This window comes from Bicyclus anynana, chromosome Z, assembly GCF_947172395.1.
Source record: "Bicyclus anynana chromosome Z, ilBicAnyn1.1, whole genome shotgun sequence".
NCBI classification, from domain to species: domain Eukaryota; kingdom Metazoa; phylum Arthropoda; class Insecta; order Lepidoptera; family Nymphalidae; genus Bicyclus; species Bicyclus anynana.
In genome coordinates, this window is record NC_069110.1 from 17,944,572 (window position 1) to 17,968,428 (window position 23,857).

General features: G+C 37.4%; 1 protein-coding gene across 1 annotated transcript in view; it reads left to right on the forward strand.

The window, feature by feature from the left end:
* Nucleotides 1-3,785: 3,785 nt before the first annotated feature.
* Nucleotides 3,786-23,857, forward strand: part of LOC112045729 (uncharacterized) — a 77,782-nt gene continuing 57,710 nt past the window's right edge. The window contains exons 1-2 of the mRNA XM_052890839.1: nucleotides 3,786-4,011; nucleotides 4,601-5,187. Coding sequence (XP_052746799.1) covers nucleotides 3,885-4,011; nucleotides 4,601-5,187 — 714 coding nt within the window. The 5' untranslated portion in view covers nucleotides 3,786-3,884. The remainder of the gene's footprint in view (nucleotides 4,012-4,600; nucleotides 5,188-23,857) is intronic.

Below are 23,857 nucleotides of genomic sequence, written 5' to 3' on the forward strand. Positions count from 1 at the left end.
TGAGCTATTGAGGCTATAAATTGCAATGATTTTAACTATTGTAAATTATAATAATGTGACAATGAGCTGACCACACAGTTCAAAAAGCCGATGAACGTTGGAATCCTTAGGTGCTAGAATGGCGACCCTGCACCAAGCGCTGTTATGGTTTTATCGGCTATCAAGCCATTGGCGCGACAGGCATGTGAGCGTACTTGATCGTCAGTGGCTGATATCAGTTTGAGGTAGGAACAGAATCCAAGCTGTAAATAAGAATATTTTAAAATTAGAAAAAGTTTATACCTACCTACATACCTATAGATACAATTATCATTAACAACCCATATTCATCTCACTGTTAAGCACGAGTCTCCTTTCAAAATAAAAGAGCCTTAGTCCACCACGCTGGCCAAATTGGCTAACTTCACACACATGGAGAATTAAGAAAATTCTCATGTATGCATGCTTCCTCGCGATGTTTTTTCTTTACAGTTTGAGATACAATTAATTAGGTACATACAAACATACGCTCGAAAGACGTAACCATGCTTCACTAATCAGGTAAAAATACAATCAATTTAATTTCCTCGTTTCGAACTCTGTCTGAATTCAAACGGAATTTATTGAAAAAATAGGCACTTAATTACTCCAGCCCGGCGATTAATTAAAACACAGATAGTTGCAATTGTAAAAAAGGAAATGTCGACAATTGCAGGAAACCAGCGCATGTACCCGTCAGCCCGCAGGGCAGAGGCGTGGCGGAATTAGCTTCCAAATTCCCTCATTTACGGAAAATGCCTTCATCGGTAAACCCCTGCGGTAGGTACAACGGTAAAGGTCTATTCACCGAATCTTTTAGCTTTCACGCACTTACTTTACCGAGCGATTGGAAACGTCTAATATCCTCGTACTCGCAGTGGCGTGCACAATGGTTTCAACTTGGGTATGCACTTTAGGTAAAAATTGTATAAAATGTTCTACGTTCTACGAAAGTTCTTTCATATAGGTTTAACGAGTCCTCAGGGTAGGCAGGGCATGTTTGCATCTATGAAGTGCACGCCACTGCGTCCTCGTATTAATGATGACAGTTTTGCTTTGCTTGTACTTTGCTTTGTATGATTACCTACTATGGATCGTCATACAGGACATGTGGCATGGCGACATGTCATTCGTTCATCGAATTTTACTGCTCATATTTTTTTCATACCGGGCTAATTATGAAAAATCGATTCTTATGGAGTAAACTCCAAAAATATGTCGTCGATCGGATCTATCATAGAAAGAGATTCGACGAGCCACATGGCTATGTCCCCTGAGCCCTATAAAATCCTTAACTGACCTGAGCTTGGAATCCAACCCAGGACCTATAGACGGCCTATAGATATATATTTGACGGCCTCCGTGGCGCAGTGGTATGCGCGGTATTTACATGACGGAGGTCCTGGGTTCGATCCCCAGCTGGGCCAATTGAGGTTTTCTTAATTGGTCCAGGTCTGGCTGGTGGGAGGCTTCAGCCGTGGCTAGTTACCACTCTACCGACAAAGACGTACCGCCACGCGATTTAACGTTCCGGTACGATGTCATGTAGAAACCGAAAGGGATGTGGATATTCATCCTCCTCCTAACATGTTAGCCCGCTTCCATCTTAGACTCCATCACTTACCATCAGGTGTGATTGTGGTCAAAGGCTAACTTGTAAAGAATAAAAAAAAAATATATAGAAAACCACAGCACTAACTGCGGCACAGAAATCATAAGAAGTATGACCAATATAACAACCGTTAACAAAACAATAATCCGCAATAAATATGCGACACTCGATTACACCGCCGATAGTCGAGTACGAGTAAATAGGTGGAACCGTGTCGCAGTCGAGGATCACGAACTGTCGTGATCTATGACGCGCGTGTCAACTTGCCTCCGACACAACCAACTACATTATAAACTATAGATATGTCACGTGCCTACAAAACCACCGCAATAAGTGAGCCTTAAATTGTATATAAATTAGGAGTATGCTAATAGTAAAGCAATGTTGTAAAAGTAACAGGCTATCTGCGATCATTACTTTCGGAGCTACAGGGACTTAAAGGGTCAGATTTGCGCCGCTGCCGCGGATCCCTAAATCAATATAATATTCAAACCTAGTCATCATCCCCATTAAACTGCTCTACTTCTGCATTATGCACAATTTTGTGTTAAATTCCATTATATCATCATCATCATCATCATTAACAACCCATATTCGGCTCACTGCTGAGCTCAAGTTTCCTGTCAGTATGAGAGGGGTTAGGCCAATAGTCCACCACGCTGGTCCAATGCGCATTGGCAGACTTCACTTAAGCAAAGATTTAAGAAAATTCTCTGGTATGCAGGTTTCCTCACGATGTTTTTCCTTCACCGTTTGAGACACGTGATATTTAATTTCTTAAAATACACACAACTGAAAAGTTGGAGGCCCCGAACCGGATTCGAACCCACACCCTCCATCACGGCTATTCCATTATATAATATGTTTATGTATTAACAGGATATTTAAGGTATTATTTGTTTAAATAAGTAACTTTCGTTGTTTAGATACTATGCGACTCAATGAAATGAAGACAATTAGCCGCTTTTGTTCGACTTAGTTTTGACGCGCTAGTGACATATCTCTATTATAAAATCTTTGAATACAACGACCTCGATACTTGTCTCATTATTATACAAAGCTCCAACATTGTTCAATTTTGGCCATGTATTTGCAAATATTCGGTAGGTATTCATTTGTTTGAATTATTTTTTTTAGTTGTCGTGATATCCCAGTGGATATGACCTCTGCCTTCGATTCGGAGGGCGTAGCTTGGAACCCAATCCACCGTATGCACCGCCTACAGTTATATGAATTATGAAATTGAATATCACATGTCCTAAACGGTGGAGGAAACTGGAAATCGTGAGGAAAACTGCTTACCTGAGACTTTTCGTAACTCTCAACATGTGTGAAGAAGTGGTGGACTGTTAATTTTGTATGAAAAATTGATAATTTTGAAAAACCCACGAAAGTCATGAATAATTACCGTCTCGATCAAGTCATCAATATTCTCTTTGAGTGCGCTTCCATTTAAGACCTCACCGAGTATATTTGCAGACATTCGGTTATTCTTCCCCATTTTCAACCACAGAACTTTTAACGGCTCAACCTATTTTCATCAAACATATCTAAGAACACTCACCCTTACAGACATAAGTCACCTTTCATACAAAAAAAAACTAAATGTGAAATCGCTTCATCCGTTCGGGAGCTATGGTGCCACAGACAGACTGACAGACAGACACGTCAAATTTATAACATCCCTCTTTTTGCGTCGGGAGTTAAAAAAATGTGTTTGGCCGGAATTTACTTAAGCAACCTGTTTGCAATGTGTTACTGTGAATAATAGGTATCATTTATTTTTTAATCTAATAATAACAGATGAGGGTGTATATTTCCTTTAATTATTTTCAATAAAAAAAAATATAGTGCAAATAGTGGAATTATTGAGTTTAATACGTATATTAGGTGTATGTAGTAATGTATTCACAAACAAAAAATAATTCAAACAAATTATGAAAATGTATTTATTAGGTAAAACATAATGTCGTTGGTTTAAATGTTTTTATTTTATATTTGGCGGGCGTATTGCAGTCTCTACTTTCATTAGCCAAACTCTACCAGAAAACACAATACAACAACAACATATAACAACGCAGCAAGCAAAAACGGAACGCGTTGAAACAACGTTGGGAATGTTTGGATTTGACATTTGCCTTGTCAAGTTCAGTTGTCACTGTCACTGTCAGTTGCGCGTAAATCGTTGAGTTTTCGTGTTTTTGTACCGTTTCCCGTGATTCATATTGATAATATTTATTAGATTTGTTTGAAAATGCCTCCTCCCGCTGAGTTGAGTTGCGATGAAATATTAAAGTTCATGTTGGCCCACAACGGGAAAGTGACCAATCATGAATTGGTGAAACATTTCAAAGTGTTTTTGATGAATCCGGACATGAGAGGTGATTATTGATTACTAACTTTTTGTTAAACTCTAACATTTCATTTAGGTTACGTAAGTTCTTTACATCAAGTAGCCAAGATAATCCATTACTTATTGATAGCCGAGGCTTAGGTTTAGGTACATATTTTGCAATTCTTCTATGTTTATAGTTGTTAGATTATAATCACTACCAGCCTATTTCAATAGCCCAATACAGGGCTGACTTTACTGACTCTAGCATTATATAGACTGAGGCTAGCACTTCATAGATGTAAAAAGGTATTGCCTACCTTAAGGACCCATTATCAATCTGTATTGGTGCAGGAATTTCCCATTTATTTACATATAAGCATAATAAGTATAATTCATACCCTACTTAACAATGTTATTCACGCCACTGTAAATAACATAATATATATATACATCATCATCATCATTGTCAGCCGATGGACGTCCACTGCTGGACATAGGCCTCTTGCATGGACTTCCAAACAAAACGGTCTCGAGCCGCCAGCATCCAGCAGCTCCCTGCAACCCGCTTGATGTCTTCAAGCAACGAAGACATCAAGCGGGTATATATATATATAAAACAAATAAACTCTTTACAGATGAAGCACGCAGCACTTTCAAAAAGCATGTCAATGCACTAGCAATAATCAAGAATCAGAACAATGAAAAATGGTTGATATTGAAAAAAAAATACTTGCCGCCTACTGGGAAAGAAAACGAAGAAATAACAGAGTGTAAAAGCCCTGATATCAGGAATGAAAGTGAACCTATCTTAGAACTTCCAATACAGCCTCCTTACAAACCTCCTCCACCTTTGCAACTTAACCAAGACTTTAATATCCTCAGCAACATGGTACCAGATCCTACTCCTATAACATCACCTTTACCGCCTATAGATCTACAACCAAGTACAAGCAAGGACAGCTTAGTAACTGAGGACATACCTCCAAAGGTCCACCCTCGGAGACGTTCATCAGATAAATCTGTTTTGGACAAGTCTATTCCGAGTCACAGCTTAAGTTCATCCAGTAGTGAGTTAAAAGAAAACCCACTCACAACATCACGGAGTGAAAGCATGCTGGTAGAGAGTGAGCAAAAGATATCTGTGAAGGAGCGCAAGCAAATGTTTAACAAAATGGCGTCAGAAAGTGATGTTTTGAAGTCTAATCAACTCAGCTTTAACTCGGTGAGTACTTATTATTCTGTTGAATGTTTTTTCAAACAAATTGTGGTTTTTATGAGTCTGCACCCTCTAGGTAAAATGAAACGCTATTATAACTTTGGACTTTCACTGTATTATTTTAAGTAATAATAAAATAAAAATAAAAATAGCCTTTATTCTCTGACTGCTGAATACATATGAAATATTTAATAATTTATACACCAGAGCAGTCAGGTTGTCCTTCGACTTGGGCCTCCTCCAGACTTTGCCACTCTACTCGATTGTTGTTGCCAGGTCGTCCTCCCATCTTTTGTGTGGCTCCTGTTTCCATATCTGGGGTACCATTGCATGACCTCTTTTGACCATTTTTCTTTCAAGGATCTGAGCATCCTTTAGATAACAAAATTTTGAACAATTAGCAACAAATAATATTAGACTAACTCTAGTGCTAAAGTGACAATGTAAACAAAGGTCTAAGGACTAAGAGGCATATGTGATGTACCTGGAGAGGTTAGAAGGAATGACTCTACATTTTGTGGTTACTGTATTATTATTACCATACTAATACAATAACCACAGCAGTATTTTTAAACTGAGACTAATTTTAGAAGGATCAATGTCTCACCCAAATTCACAAACAAAATAATTTTGTAATTTTTTGAGGGGGAGAGTTAACTCACACATCAAAAATATATATTTTCCTTCTGTATTTGCCATATCTTTTTTTAAACATAACCAATATTCCCATTCCCCTCCAATTAGTCTGGAAAGACTGTTTTAGGAGTGGGTACAATAGACCAACGGGGCGGGGATCAAACCACCACCTCTCGGCGATGAATTTGACCATTCTTACCGTTGAGCTAACGAAGCTTAATACTCTTTAATACTCATTTGATTTCTTGATCAATGTTTTGCGGTTGCGGCTGAAGAATAAATTCTTGATAGATATTGTTTTGGTTACAAATTTGATATAATGAAGTTTGAAATAATTACAAATGAAACTTAATTTCATCTTTTATTAAACTAGAAGTTGTTGACCGTTTTTCGTGCCATTTAACTATACAAACTGGCATTTTTATGGAGCTCTTTACACAACAAAGCGATTGCAACAATGAAACATTGATTCTATAGAAACAGTTTTTATAAATTTGTTAGATTACTTCAGCCTTTTTAGCCGTCTGCAACAAAACCAAATGGTAGGGTTATGATTTTGAGCGTCTATGGATGTTTGTGAGAGCCGTGGTAGGCCAGTGGATATGACCTCTGCCTCCAATTCCATACGGGTGTGGGTTCGATCCAGTCTGGGGCATGCACCTCCAACTTTTCAGTTGTGTGCATTTTAAGAAATTAAATATCACATCTCAAATGGTGAAGAAAAATCGTGAGGAAAACTGCATACCAGAGAATGTTCTTAATTATCTGCGTGGGTGAAGTCTGCCAATCTGCATTGGGCTAGCGTGGTGGACTATTGGCCTAACTCCTTTCATTCTGAGAGGAAGTTCGAGCTCAGGAGTGAGCCGAATATGGGTTGATAATAATGATGATGATGATGATGGATGTTTGTATTATATATGTTCCACAATAGTGCCCGAACTACTGAACTGATTTTAATGAATGGGTTGTCAAAAGAGTTGTGTTTGCACCTACTTTGATTATGTCAGGAACCCCTCCATTAATGGGTGCAACTATGGCTCTATCTTGGTATCCATTTTTGTACCTGTGCATTTCTCGATTGCTGTTTGAAATATTTTCTTGTGTTGTCCTTTTTTAAAACTCTTATTTACATAGTCGAGTTATATTTTTTAAAGTTTTTTTTGTCATATGATATGATATTCGGTTGGTCGCATTTGTCCCATTCTTATAGATAGTAGAGTACCTATTAAGCTAAAGAGTATTTTTTTTAATAATTAGGAAATAAATTTATGATTTATTTTATCGATTCTTGTGGCCTCAAGAAATTTCTAATTTTGTGTTGTAAAATCAATTTACATATTATTTGTTTTCATTCTCGTTCATTAACACAAAATTAATATAAATCTATTCTGAGATTAATCAATTGGGATGATGACTACTTTTGAATACCTTGATTTTTCAGAGACTTTCAGGAAAATCAAGTCTATTTAGTCCTTGCCTTAAACATTGGCAATAAAGACATTGGTATTATTACTTGGTGGTTCAAGCATGTCTACTTGAAAGACAGGCCCTTTTGTAACAAGAATTAAAATTAAATACTATTATTAATTGTATCATAATTTGTGAACACATAGTAACTCTGAAAAACATCAAAAAATCATCTAGTTCTAGCCGAAATGATGTAATTATTATTAAGTGTTAAAAATTTCCATAACAGTAAACAATGAATACACAGTACAATACATGTCTCCAATAGTATTCAATACTCTATTATACTAATATTAATATTCTAATAGACTAATTAAACAGTCATGAAAAGAAAGAAAGAAATTCGACAATAAATAACAACAGAAACTATGCAGGTGAAACCGCGGGCTTTCCGTTCGTCACTCACGAATCAATTCCTCTAATAATGCAGACTCGAATCCAAGACTAATTCATGATCTGTAGCCATACTGGGTAACAACTGTACTAAGGAGGCAGTTACATACAAAAAAGCACCACTATATTTATGTAAAATTTCTGGTAACTATCTATCTACGCCCACACACTTTGCGTTTCTAATATTAACTAACTAAAGATAGCTGATACATAAATTACTCAAAGATGAAGCGATTCTAAAATGGGCTCGTTTTGAGCCGCAATAGCGGTTTTTTAGGAAAATAGTTAGATGCCATCAATCTTCACAAACTCGGAAGAGACGTCGGATCTGCATTGTTTTTCCGTCGTTCGGACCACCAAAAAACGTGCCGATTTAAATTTTATCTATAGTAGAAGATCCATAGCGATCGCATTAGTGACTTTTTCAGGGAAAAGGCGAAAGGGGACCCTGCATTCCTAATGTGAAGTCAAAGTTAAAATATTATATCTACTTTCATAATGAGATAAATTATTCACGTCTATATTGCAATAAAAATTACGTTATACCGCATGTTAATAAATAGTTTATAAATAGTTCCTAAGAATATTAGTTACTTTTTTATAAAGACTTTTTCCGAAGTCAGCAAGGAATCTTATAGTTATAGTTTCGCCATGTCCGTCTGTCTGTGCTACTGAAGCTTTGCTCGGAGACTATTACTGCTAATAATTAAACATGAGTATGTTCACTAAAAATGTCGAAGAAGTAGTACAATAGAATCTTGAAAAATATTATTTATGCTACCCCTATACCTACATGTAAAGTGGGGATGAATTTTTTACTCGTTTATCTCGTAAAAAGTATCGTTTTATAGGTTTTTAAAAATATCTAGGTTCCATTAAACACCTTTTTTTTTAAATTCAGGGATCCATTTGTAAAATATTAATCTTTGAAGTGCTAATTTTTGTTTGAGCCAAGGGGGAGGGACCCCTTCTACCAGATAAATGATTGTTTATGGATACGCGAAAAACGCACAGAAGTAGGATATAATATATATACTGACATTAGAAGGATGAAATTAGAAGGAAAACGTGCATTAACATTAAAAAATGGTTGATCATTCTTGATCCTATTCCAAAATTGAACTCAAACACCTTCGCATATAAAGCAACAGGGTACACCTTTTCACCAGAGAGGTGAAAATTGTAAAGTACATTAAAACGAACCGGTCGCATTGACGACGCACTCAAATATAAAAACATCTCAAGCATGTTTTACAAAAAGTCACTAATCGGCATTTTAATTAGGCAGCTTGTTACTTATATTGTAGGATATTTACTTACTTAATTATTGCTTTGAGTAAGTGGTAATTATTAAAAAAATTGGGGACCGCAGTTTGGAGGGTCGTGGACACCTGCCGACGAGTACGTAGGTACAGTGCTCGCGAGAAATGTGTATTGTTCCAAGTTCAAGTGCGTTTTCTAAAAGTCAATCTAAACTATACTAATATTATATAGAAAAAAGATTTGATTGTTTGTTTGGTTGTATGCACTGAATAGGCTTGGAAACTACTGAACCGATTTGAAAAATTCTATCATTGTTGGGAAGCTACACTATCCCTTAGTGCAATCGGCTATATTATATTTTCCAAAAATAACCCAAGGTGTAAAAAATTACCTAAAATTAAAACATGTGTAATGTTTTAATTTTGAAATATAAACACGCGTCTGAATGAAAAAAACCTATGTTTTTCGAAAATACGTAATATTATGTTCGAGCATGTTTAATTTTTTGGCACGTTCTACAGCCTAAAAACCGTTTGACAGACTTCGACCACTTAGGCCTGAGTTCACCGAATTTCATTTAAACGGCGTTTACAGAACCAGCCCGTCAAATATTAAACATAGTTTGAACAAGGAGCGTTTTTTTCCTGTTCACCAGACGCTTTTTGACTCTGGTTTGTAAACCGAGCGACGGAGAACGACGAGTGAACGATTTATGAACAATTTATTTATTATCTATAACAGTATTGCCAACTTGCGAGGATTTCCCCAAATGGCGGATCGAATTTTTTGGGGAATCGCGATATTTTCTTTATGTACCATGTCAAATTGACAAATATTTGTCATTTTGTTATATTTTTTCGTTTGGAAATCGAAGCTGGCAGCATCCAGTAGAATAAAACCTCAAAGCTAGGAAGTGATTTATTAATGAGAGAAAATGAATTATTTCTGAAATGAAAAATATACTTTTTTATAATTTTACGGGTCCTTTGCATTGTGGTAGTTGAGAGAGTATTCTTCGCAAAAATTGTGAGCGTTACAAAAACATAATCTGCACTTATATCTGTCAAAGACGTCTTAACCGGGGTACGCACGCTCGGTTAAGATAAACGCCCGATTTACGTCCTTAACCGGCATATGGGCTGTGGTGAACAGAAAATTTGGACTTAACGACGTTTAACTTATTTAAACGGTTGATTATGTTTAAACGAATGTCGGTGAACTCGAACCTTAGTAAGTTTCCCACTAATTTTAATGCTGTCGGATTTTCATTGACTTACTTGCTTTTTTTTAAAATTTCTATAAGACATATTGTAACCTCCATAAAAGTTTGTCGTATCTACATTTATAAGTTAGCTTTAGGTCTTTATCGCTGGTGTTATATTGTTTTAAATATTTTTTAAGTCTTCATATATACTACTCCTATGTCTTGAAACCAATTTGGTGTTATAATCGGGGCAGAGTGTACCCAAACTCCGTAACAAAGTGATAAGTGAGTGTGTTTAGTGATCGCGATACACATTGTTCATTTAATATAAGTCCTCGTTTGTGTAATTCCACTACGGCAAGTAGGTACCTACTTGATGCCGCTTGTTCATTAAACGTATGAAAACCGACCCTGTTTGTTTCATCCTACCTGCGATGCGAGTGCAATGACGTCACGCGGGCCTATGTTTGCAGTGCATGCATAAACTGCATATGCAACGTAAAACAAATTTATTTTGGTATAAACTTCGTGCGCTGGCATTCAATATTGATTCCAGTACGAAATTAAAGCAGGAGCGTTGAGAAAATGGAATATATTATTACACTCGATAATAATGTAGCTTTATAATATGGATGTTTCATATTGGAATTTTTACTATAAAGTTTTCGTGAGCAGCTGCATCTTAAAAAGACGCTTGACTTTGTTATTGTTTTATTACTGTTGATTATTAATAAGTTACTTACACAACTTAACAGCCACAATGTCCTACGAATTGCGTGGTACATTATCTTGTTGGGACGCTCAAAATTTTTCATTTCCTGGTAACTCAGTTAGCTACCAGAATCAAAAATTTTCGTAAATAAAAAAGTTGATCGTCTCATCGTGATCAGTTGTACAATATGTTCTACGGATCCCTGATTTTTAGGCATATGCTGTCGCGACACTTTGTAATAATTATTTTTTAATAATAATTTTTTTAAAATACAACGGAGTTAAAACATTAACATACCTTGAAACTAAAAAGGAAAAATAACATTATAATATTTTCTACCAATTGATCACTTTGAAGGAGGTGCCAAGCCAGTGATCTATTAATTCATATCATAAAGATATTTGTTTCTCAGACATGCTTTTTTTTCTTTTATGTGTTTTTTTAAGTAACGACTAAATTCAACACCAAGGGCTTGGCACCGACATGGCACACACATATTGCAAACGGCTTTTCACGCTTTTGTATCCTATATACCTACTACTTAGAATAAAATATAGTAACACTTTACTATAAAATTGCTACAATTTAAAGAAAATCATCGTTTTTTGCATCACAACGTTTATAGGACATCTGCTAGTGTTTAGCATTTTATATGACCGGTTTAATTAACGAAATGTTTATATTACGGACAGTTAATACGCCGTATTCTTGTCTGACTACTTTTATTGTGATTCAAAAGTGTCATCGACGAATTATGATGTAGTTCATAATGATAGCACTATCCCGATAATTATAGATTATACTGCGTACCGTAAAATGTAAAAAAATATATTATAATACGACTTCGATAACATAAAACCTAATTGCTACGGCTAAATGCGAAGCGCTTACGAACGAACCCATATTATAATAATAGCACCGAATTATAATACGATTACTTACGGTTTAATATAAAAGGAAAACCGGACAAGTGTGAATCGGATTCGCCAACCGAGGGTTCCGTACAAATTTACATGTACTCGATGATTGATCAAGTATTATAATATTTTTGAATTCTGTACTGTCTGTGTAGGTTATTCAAAAAATTTTTTATAAATGCCTCAATAGCTCAAGGGTAAGAGCGGTCGGATTCATCAACTTGAGTTGAGGTGGTGGTTCGATCCCCGCCCTGTTGGTCTATGGTCGTACCCACTCTTAAAGCAGTCTTTCCCGACTAGTCGGAGGGGAATGGGAATATTGGTCACATTTAAAAAGATGGCAATATTCTTTTAAAAAAAAATGTCTGTCCTAATTTCAAAGGGGTTTCTTGCTTAAGACTACTACGCTGCTCCAATGCAAGCTTATAGTGATATTGTTTATCTCTGTAACGAAAACAATTGATTTTCAGTATTTCATAACTCGACGTTTCAAAAGTGCTTGTTATTTAACAAGCACTTTTGAAACGTCGAGTCAAACAAATTTTGATTTTTTGATTTCCCTTTTTTTAGGAAAGATAAGCTCGCGCTTGACTACAGCTATGCCTGATGGAGCAGTAATGTAGTCTAAGTTGGAGAGCGCTTAGGTACCTAGAATATGCCTTTATTTGCTTTCCAAGTATGTGTCTGGAATAAAGTCAGAAGGGCAATTCAAACTATTGGTGGAAATCGTTTAGTGTTGTTAAGATATCCACAACATAAGTTACCAACGTTCGCGGCGTTTTACCATTCTATGGTACAAAGAGGAATTAAGAACTAGATGTTGAAGTTCCAAGTGCGTACTCCAAAGTATATCCAGTAAAAAACCGACAGACAGGCTGCACAGGCTAACCAACTGGATCTACAAGACTATTCTAGTGTTATAAATACAAGCAAAATATTAAAACGCAGTTAACAAATAACTAATGTTATGAATATCGTTTGTTAGAAAGTAGTTTGAATAATAAACGGTCGAGGGACGCGCCGTTCATCGGTTAAACGTCGCGCTTTACACCTGGCGCAGGTAATTGAATTGTAAAACCTTAGCCGTGACCCTGTGGCGGTCAGTGTGACGTCACTTTCAATTTTATCGATCGGCTTTAGGGTTCCGTAGGCAAAATTAAAATATTTTGCTGTCTATAGTTTTGCTAAAATGACGAGTTAATATACGCGTCTACATACCCGCATCGTAAGTATCGGATACATGGCATTAAATGGATTTTTAACCCCCGACGCAAAAAGAGGGGTGTTACAAGGATGACGTGTCCGTCTGTCAGTCTGTCTGTGGCAACATAGCACCCGAACGCATGAAGTGATTTCAATTGTTTTTTTAAAAAAGAATATTTATAAACCTTTGTCATCCGTCTAAAAATGAACGGTACTTTTTTAAATCTTGGCAAAGAGTTTTTATATCAGAAAAGTGCTCAACATTTTATGAATAAAATTAACTTTGTGAGATAAAATTTAATTATAAATATCAGCAATAAATATCAACCATGTATCACACAAACACAAAAATATTAATTTACTTTATTAGTAACTGGCCGTTTTTTGTGCATTCGTCTAAGAAAATAAAACGCTGGTGTGCGCACTTCGTTTTCTGTGCAGAAATGACAAGCGTATCAAAAAGTCATCTAATGAAAACAGGCAAAGATGCAAATTCGTTTTCAGAAAGTGTGTTTCCTCGCAAATGTGTTATAAAACGTCTTATGACATGCGCTTTGATAATTACAGCCTCTGCTTCCTTACTATAGCTCACGCCTTGGCTCCAATATCCAAGACCAATATCGCCTCGGCTGAAACGAATTTAAATAACCCTAACCTACTCCATTGTTTTTTTTTATATCTGTAGGACTTGGGTATAGTTTTAATACTTGGTAGCCCGTTCTCCTACTTCTAATTTTTCATGGGGTTTCAAATTTAAAGGCCATTGTTTCATCCCATGAAAACAAAACGTGCAAACATCTAAAAGTGACATATTACGGCTTAACAGCTTCATAAACATTACGAGCTGGCCAAATTAACCTAGCTCCACTGCCCTCGCGGGGCACATCAAAAATAAAAAAGGGGGGATGATCATTGCGAATACAAATGCAGTCATAAATTAAAGGGTAAACTGAAAGCCTCGATTTTGCGCGTAAATGTATTATCTTTTTATAAGCAAACCACGTGCCCAAAATTAAATTAAGTAATTTTCTCTTCTAAATACGTTGCCAGCAAGGTAATTCACTAACTTTGACGTATGACTTAAACGAAATTGAGATTTTATGTAACAAGTGGCATACGGTGTCAACTGACAACGCTTCGTAGATATAATACTGTAGATTGATGACATTTCTAGTTAATTTGATGTTTATTTTAATAGGTTGTTAATGAAGACCAAATTAGTGAATAGGTCAACTGAGCTGTGGGAGATTTTTTTTTAAACGACCGGTTGGACATTGGCTGTGTACTTGATGATAAGTGACAATGCAGCCTAACATGAGATTGGTTTTATTTTTTTTTCTATTCTTTACAAGTTATCCCTTGACTACAATCACACCTGGTGGTAAGTGATGATGCAGTATAAGGTGGAAGCGGGCTAACTTGTTAGGAGGAGGATGAAAATCTACACACCTCTCGGTTTCTACGCGACATTGTAGCGGAACGCTAAATCGCTTGGCGGTACGTCTTTGCCGATAATAGGGTGGAAACTAGCCACGGCCGAAGCCTCCCACTAGCCAGACCTTTAAGAAAATCTCAATCGGCCCAGCCGGGGTTCGAACCCAGGACCTCCGTTTTGTAAAACCCCCCCGCGCATACCACTGCGCCACGGAGGCCGTCAGAGAGTGCTTATGAAAATTTCTTGGGAAAAAAAAAACATGTAACAGAACTCGAATCTTAGACCTACTGGTATGCATCTAACAAGGATAACCAGTGGACTATTCAGTTAATCTCGATCTCGGATAGGAAACGATATAATTGTCGGAGTATAATACGTCGCCGCTACGGGATCCTGTCGCATAAATCAAACTCAAAATAGACGCCGACGCGCGTTTCCGCTTCTCAATCGGGAGATACTTTTCAAAATTAATCTTAAAAAGACATGACGAAAGTGCAGTCCTTTTTCTAGTTGCTTCATAGTGATACTTTATATTACAACTGCTGTATGAAAATACATGTTCAAAGTTGAGTCATCATCATCATATCAGCCGATGGACGTCCACTACAGGACACAGATCTTTTGTTGCGACTTTCAAACATCACGATCCTGAGCCGTCTGCATCCAGCGAATCCCTGCGACTCGATGTCGTCAGTCCACCTGGTGGGTAGTTGACTAACACTGCGCTTTCTAGTACGGGGCCATTCCAGCACCTTTGGACCCCAACGTCCGTCGGCTCTTCGAACTACGTGCCATTGCCACTGCAGCTTGGCGACTCGCTGAGCTATGTCGGTGACTTTGGTTCTTCTGCGGATCTCCTTATTTCTGATTCGATCACGCAAAAATACTCTTAACATAGCTCGTTCCACCGCCCGCTGTGTGACTCTGAGCCTTCTTATGAGGCTCATAATTAGCGACCAAATCTCGGAACCATAGGTCATCACTCGCAACACGCACTGTTCGAAAACTTTTGTCTTCAAGCACTGACAAAATTATTAGTTAACAATTAGGTAGTACATCAAGTAATATTGTGTCGTAACAAAATGGACGACAGCGTTTTTGACGATTGGAAAATTTGAAAAATACATGATTTTTAATGATGTTTTATAAGAAATCTTTAACTTTTATTAAATATACTTAATATCGATATATTTCAGACCCTTATGCCATAATATGACTTTGATTGTATAACCAAAACAGACACTTTCGGTTCTAGCTCACAACTTTAACAATAAAGTTTCAACTATTCGCACTTAATAGAACTTCAAGCACGATTATATGTGTAGTTAATTTAGATGCTGTAATTAGCATTTACTTTTAATGCATCGAGATTACACGTCCGTTTGATTGATGTCCTAAATATTGTTCGCGTCACAAATTATTTAATACTTTGACATAGTTACGGATACTTACCGTGTATATGTTACCGTTAAATGTAAAATACGTTAGTTTATAATATCACTCGTGATATTATAATCTGCCGTCTTATTGTGAACTGAAAATTCTGATTACAATTTAACGTTTTATTTATCGCTATATTATAATCTATCGGAAGTGAACCGATTGCAATCTTAAAACGTCAACTGTCCGAACTTGCGACTGATTGGTCGGCGCCGGTCGCCTTACAGCTGACCGTTCTGTGTCCATGAAGTTAAGAATGAAACACATATGTCAGTCAAATAAAGTACTTCAAGTATTATGACTTCAAATATTTATTTATTATTTATTATACCCAAAGACTGACATAAGTGCCCACCCCCCCATCAATCAGAACCCTCCGATTTTCTTTCTTTTTCTTTGACTTGTACATAGTAGTAATATTTTTGTAACTCTATGGTAAAGTTATCCTGATTGACAATTTAACGGTTTCACTTCTGTTAGAAAAATAACATGTTAAATTGTAATCAGTATTTTCAGTTCACAATATGACGGCAAATTATAATATCAAGAGTGAGATTATAAACTAACGTATTTTACAATCTAACGGTGACATATACATAAGAGAATAGGACATTTATTTGTCAGTACATCTACAGACCAGCGGCGAAGAGACCATACAGGCCGATTCCTGCCGAGTTTTCTTTTAAAAATCCATATATACGTATTCGTTATTGTAATGAATGTGTATGGATGTATGACAAACCGGAGTTTATATCAAGAGGTATGAATTTTCTTTACTTTGGGACGGCTTACCTTCGTCTAAATTCCATCCTTCGCCACTGCTACAGACTACATAATATACTCAGAGGCACAAAATAATACCATAAAATTAATTATTTAGAATTTATACGTGATATATGTATGATATACTTTCATAAACGATTAGTTGCTGTACTTTGAATAAAAGTACATAGGTATATGCTGTTCCTGTATATTCTCAGCTGACTCTGAACATTGTGGTGGGTTTAAACTCTATATAGCTCTAATAAGAAGAAGTCTAGCTCTACATATTTAAATATGCTGATATTGATGATTCCGACGGGGCAAAAATCTACGCGGATGAAATCGAGGCACAGCTAGCATTTTATAACAAAAAATACACCGAAAATGTAATATGAAATGTCAAACCGACATTAATATTCACGCAGCAAGTTGCTTGTATCGTGACTCGCGACTGTCGTGCGACGCCGCTCGCACGCGACGTGACGTCATCAACGTACGCCCGTATTAGTATTTTCACGCCGTCCGTATTACAATTAAGCTTTTAACATGGAACGCTTGCAGACCCTAACGCGTAGCACGAACCTCCAGTTTCTAACTACAGACTTATAATCAGTAGGTATGCAGCAATTACTACTAGGCATCGATATAAATCGTTAGATGGGCCCCTCCATACTAAAGGACGTACAATTTTATGTCATTACTCAAAGACGTGCACGTACATCTTATCTTAGTACGTAACAAGCGCATGCTGTAAGTGGACGTGGACTTAAAAAAATATTTACTGTTTTTTCTTATATTAATCCGTTAATTATGCCTTCGTGTTCATTTTGGAAGTGTAAAAACACAAGCCACAACATAAATAAAGAGAAATGTGTTACGAGTGGTGACGTACTCAATGTGCGAAACCAATGACAATTCCGCGACGCTTTGAGGACCATCTAACGATTTACGATTGATGCTACTAGGTATTACAAAATATCCTACAATGCATGCTGATGATAAAAATTATAGTTAGGAGACTGTAGGCACACAGCATATCTAGGGAAATACTACCGTCAAGAAACCCTTCTTTGTTTTTTTAGGGGGAGAATTCCTCATGGACACCCGTGTTGCGTAGAACCGTTCTTATCGACTAAAAACACATACGTTCTATAGACTGGTGTCCCTGCCATAAAGCCTACCACCAAATTCGCAAGTATTCTTTACCTCCCATTCTCTTTTTCATCGTTTTCCTCGATCTTCATTTTATATTTCAGAAAGTTCTTACAATCCAGGATCCGAAGAGCATTTTGATTACTATCAACTTAATTTTTCGTGAGTAGCTTCATCTTCATGAGACGCTTAATTTTTATATTTACGTAAATTCTTGATTCTGTTAGCCAACAGGGTTACTGGATAATAAAAAATTCTGGGCATAGGAACGAGATAACGTATATTACACAACGTTTTAACAGCCTCCTTAATTTGATATACATATTAAGATCCTCCTTAACTGCTCTTGACATTATATTTAACACATGGCAAACTTATAAAACTCTAATTTTGCATCGTGAGGTTAAAGGTAACAATTTGTAGGACAATGTGGCTGTTAAGTAGTATAACTATTAATTATTATTTAACAATCAAGCAACAGTAAAAAACAGCTGGTTAGTAACAATTTCTGATGAATCGTTATTGATACAAGGAGTTGTTCAAAAATTGTTACTAACCAACTGATTTTTTACTGTTGCTTAATTAATAGTTATACTCGTACAACTTAACAGCCACATGGTTCTACAAATTGTTACCTTTAACCTCACGATGCAAAATTTGAGTTTTATAAGTTTACCATGTGGTAAATATATGTATGTCAAGAGCAGTTAAGGAGGATCTTAATATGTATATCAAATTAAGGAGGCTGTTAAAACGATGTGTAATAAAAAATAGCAAGTCAATAAAGCTCTTTTAAAGCTCCTTGTAATGTAAATCGAGTAAAGCCATTCATAGAAAAGACATTCTTTTCCTTGAGTGCAAGTTGAATGCACCATCAATGGCATTCGAACTAATGTTGCTATTACACGATTGGTCATCGTGACAATCATATGATGGGTCATGTAGCGTCGGAAGGCTTATGGTACATGCGATGGTTTTTAGGATGACGTCGCTTTCGGTTTTTCAGCCATACATCATGGTAAAGTGGGTAGTAGCGATATGCTTCTAGACGTGGATCATTGATCAGTATTTGAAATAATAGATAATATATAACATCATTATTAACTACCCACTATAAAATTATTTTTACACTTTTAAAGCACTAATCTCTACGATTTTGGAAAGTTCCCCTCGATTTCTCCAGAATGCCATAAACAAATCTTGACATGCATAAAATAGGACCACCCTGGACTGGTCGGTTTACTGACGATAGTTGAATGTCACAACGTCATAAGAAAATACTGATGGAATGGTTGCAACGAACATTTTCAAAAGAAAATGTTCGTTTTTCTAAAATACTGTTTAATAAATAACCTTCATAGAGCAGAGCAAATTATAAGACGTTGTCACGTCAAAAAAAAATTCAAAATCGGTTTACAAATGACGGAAATATGACGGAACATACAATAATGAAAAAAAATTACATACAGCCGAATGTAGAACCTCCTCCTTATCGGACGTCGGTTAAAAATAAGACAAATCGTTTCGAAAAATGTTAAGTAGTGTCACTACCATGTCCCCCAAACAGGCCAGTTATGGCCCATCGTGTAGTAGCAGCATTACTGTCAGTTTACGGCACTACCCGACTTAAAATTAAACATCCTATTGCCATCGATAGTAGTAAAAGGCCCACAAAACGCTAACACGTGTCAAAACGGATTGAGTTTCGTGCTGAGCACTTACTTAGTCGAAGCTTTAAACATTAAAGTTTTTACTTAAAATTGCAGACACTAGCGAATGTTATTACCTACTTCAATATACTTTAGAGACGTAATTTTGGGATATAATTGCCTCGCTGCCAATGGTTAGTCTATGTGTTGTCGTGTCACGAAGTCCGGAGCTCAAATCTTGTATCGTGCTAAAAATTCTCAACCTAAAGTTAGTGACGAATACATTCTCCGAACACGTTATACCGGGTTCCGGTCATTATCACTTACATACATCGTTACAAAATCAAACATTAAGTAGGTAAAAGCCAACCCGCCCTAAGCTGAACTGCATTTTATGTAATGCGACCAAGTTCTATATTAAGCCATAGACTTTTGATATGAGCTTTATTTCCTCCAAAAAAATGGAAGCTCTCATCCCGTAGTTGGGAACTAGTGCTCGACTGGATGAGAATTTTTGGAAGACCAAAATGTTTCGAAGTCCAAGAAGGTTAACCCATTAGTCCCGGACTTTATCATTGACGCCTGACAGAGATCGTTACCTAATCACATTATCGCCAACATGTGGTAGGTCATCATCATCATCAGCCGATGGACGTCCACAACAGGACATAGGCCTGTAGGGACTTCCAAACATCACGAACCTGAGCCGCCTGCATCCAGCGAATACCTGCCACTCGCTTGATGTTGTCAATCCACCTGGTGGAGGGTCGACCAACTGCGGTTTCTAGCGCGGGGTCGCCTTTCTAGCACCTTGAGACCCCAATATCCATCGGCTCTTCGAACTATGTGCCCCGCCAATTGCCACTTCAGCTTCGCGACTCGTTGAGCTATGTCAGTGACTTTGATTCTTCTGCATATCTCCTCATTTCTTATTAGATCACGCAGATATACTCCTAATATGACTCTTAGCTAACCGTATGGTGCTGAGCTCCATATACCCATCTAATGAGCAGAGAAGCCTGGCTTTGTATTGAGCGGTTAAAATTGACTGATAATAATTTGGAACCAAATTGGAAGTCATACAAATATTATAAATGCGAAAGTCTCTCTGTTAACATGATTAAACCACATCCATCTTATTACAACTACGTATGAACATTGATCGTTAATTTTAGGTGAGCTGATTTGGATGAAATTATACATAGCATAAATTGGATCTGGAAAGCATTACATGAAAAATCCATGGTTCCCGCAGGATTTTTAAAAAACAGATTTCACGCGAACAGAATGGAGGGTTTCCGCTAGTTTGGAATGACATAGATCATAAATTCTCTAATCATCATTATCATTAACAGCCCATGGTAGTACGAGTCTCCTCTCAGAATGAGAGGGATTACGCTACTAGACTACCATGATAGCCCAGTGCCGATTGGCAAACTTCACAAACGTTTACGTTCACGCAGTTCCAGGTGTACAGGATTCCTCACATTGTTTTTCCTAAAACATTTGCGACAAATGATATTTAATTTCATTAAAGGCACTCACATATTGGAAGTGCATGGCCAGTACTGAATTCGAACCTATCGAAAGCAGAGGTCATAATCGTTGTGATAATATGGCTCTCAAATCGTCACAAAATACGTAAAATATTTCCCTCACTTTCGAGACATCACGTCATTGAAGCAAAGAGGCGACAACGTCTCAGATACAAAAAAAAGTAACGCTACTGAGACATGAGAAGCGGGACTGGTCGCTGGTCTGCTGGCTCCAGCGACATCTCTCCCGGGATCGCCACGCGCAATGCCCCCGATGCCCCGATAGCGACCACGCTCTGGTGGCCGGGACGAGTGACGCGACTCATTGTTCGCCGACGCAATTAACGAGCCTTGTCGATTGCGATACACATTAGCTGGACGACTGAAACGGTAATGCCGCCAACAAACAAACAATTGAATTGATACATCGATTTTTCCCATTCGTACTGCACCTACCAGAATGCGGGGCATTGATATAATAAATGCAATCAAGGATACACTCGCTTCTTGAGTATTAGATGAGTCTTAGGGCATGGACCCTAGCCTAAGGCTTAAAAAACTCAAACTAAACTTAGGCCAAAGTCCTTGGTTACATTTGTGATTAGTTGAATAACTTTCGAAGTCTACGTTTCCTGATTCCTACAACCTTTAAGACAAGAGTCAATGACAAACAATATATAAATTAAAAGCACGCGAGTCCCTTATTGAAAAGTTAAAAGAAATAGGTATACTTACAGTAGTCTGTCAATATAATATAATATTTGTCATTATATTATATTATATTACGGAAATGTGCATGCCGTGTCTACCTTCATTTGATTGTGCAGAGCCTTGTGTTTGTGTTTTTTTTTTTAGATTGTATTTGTGTAAATGCTGCAACAGTCACTGGTGGACCAAATAAATAATAAATAAATATAATTTTTATGATTTAAAGAGATAATTTATTATGGATCTGCCAATGCATAAGTTATCAATTCAACTCCTAAAGCTTATTATTTCGGAAAACTTTTTCAATAAGTGCAACAATTGTCCTATCTTGTGTGTCATATATCAATGGTGCTAAGTGTTCAGCCAGGGGGGCGTGACGTACGCGATGTGTTTTAGATTAGACAACAGCAATATGCTGACCTGCTTGTTTTCTTTTCACTTCACTACAGAGGGTTTGCATAATTAGCAGTACAACTGATTGTTTCCCCATGGCGCGTAGGTATTCGAGCGCTGCGTTTTCGACTGGTTTTTTTCATTTGACATGTCAGCTGAGTAGTCTGGAATGAATAAAATGGAATGGAAAGGTTAGAAAGAATGACTATTCGTTTACAAAAATTCGTTTATAAATGCATCATTCATCACGAAATCTCGAAACCGCTTGACGTTCAAGAATTAAATTTGGCAGGGTGGTAGTTTAAATTGTTCTTAGCGGATTTGCGATTTTGCGATCGGACCGGATTAAAGAGGTTTAAAGGCTCTCGTAAATTTGTATGAAAGTCCTTAATTTTTTATGCTACAAACTTGAAATTTGCCAGAGATGAAGTTAACAGTTAGTTTGCTATTAATGGATTTCGCGATATAACCGGATTAAGGAATATACGATGTAAAGGCTCTCGTATTACCTACATTACACTGATGCATGTTCACTTTCATCATCATCATTATCACACTTCACACTAATATTATAAAGGCGAAAGTTTGTGTGAAAGTGTGTAAGTATGTTTGCTCCTCTTTTACGCTGCGGCTAGTTACTGAAGCGATTTGGCTGAAATTTGGAATGGAAATGGATTTTACTCTGGATTAACACATAGGCTTCTTTTTATCCCGGAAAAATGCATGGTTCCCGCGGGATTTGTGAAAAATGAATTCCACGCGGATGAAGTCGCGGGCGTCCGCTAGTAATATATTAAATATGCTGGTAATTATGTTCCTGAAAGTGAACACCAGGCATCAGTGCAATGTAACTATACGATAATAAAGTACATATAGGTGCACTATGGTCACACATAAAAATATGACATCCCACTCCAAGTCACCTCTTTGACATACTTAGAAATCGTACAATACGTTTTGTTAATGTTGACGTAGGCCTAGCATGCGCACAACTGCATATCTTTTTTTTTATTCTTTACAAGTTAGCCCTTGATTACAATCTCACCTGATGGTAAATGACGATACAATCTAAGATGGAAGCGGGCTAACTTGATAGGAGGAGGATGAAAGTCCACACGCTAAATCGCTTGGCGGTACGTGTTTGTCGGTAGGGTGGTAACTAGCCACGGCCAAAGCCTCCCACCAGCCAGACCTGGACCATTTAAGAAAACCTTAATCGGCCCAGCTGGGCATCGAACCACGAACCTCCGTCTTGTAAATCCACCGCGCATACCACTGCACCACGGAGGCCGTCAAAAAATCTCGTGTAGGCAAATCAGCCTACTGAGCATATTTAAGACAATAGTCAATAGACGTCTTCTAGGCAAGCCGCACCTTATCTTTCACGTTAAGCCGCATCTACACTTACAATCAGGTGAGATAGTGGTCAAGCGCGAGCCTGTTATTTGGTCGTGTGAACCGCACGAGCGACAGGCAGGCGCGGGCCCGGCGGAGCCCCGCAGCGCCGCCGACTCGCGCCGGGCCCCCACGACGCGCCGCCGCCGCTGACTGCTCCGATACATCTCCACTCTCACTGGCTCGTAAATATCAATGCTCCTCACTTTGTCTCGGGAATTCATACTTTTATACTTACTCGTACCTGTTACGTTCCGAATACCACTTGTTGACTGAGACCACAGTCTTGCTGTACCAATCTTGACACGTTTACTTATGCGGGCTATAGAACTTTAGTTTTTACTGAACAGCTGAACAGTTCAGTTAAAACTGCAGGTCTGTAGCCCGCATAATAATAATATTACTAAATGAA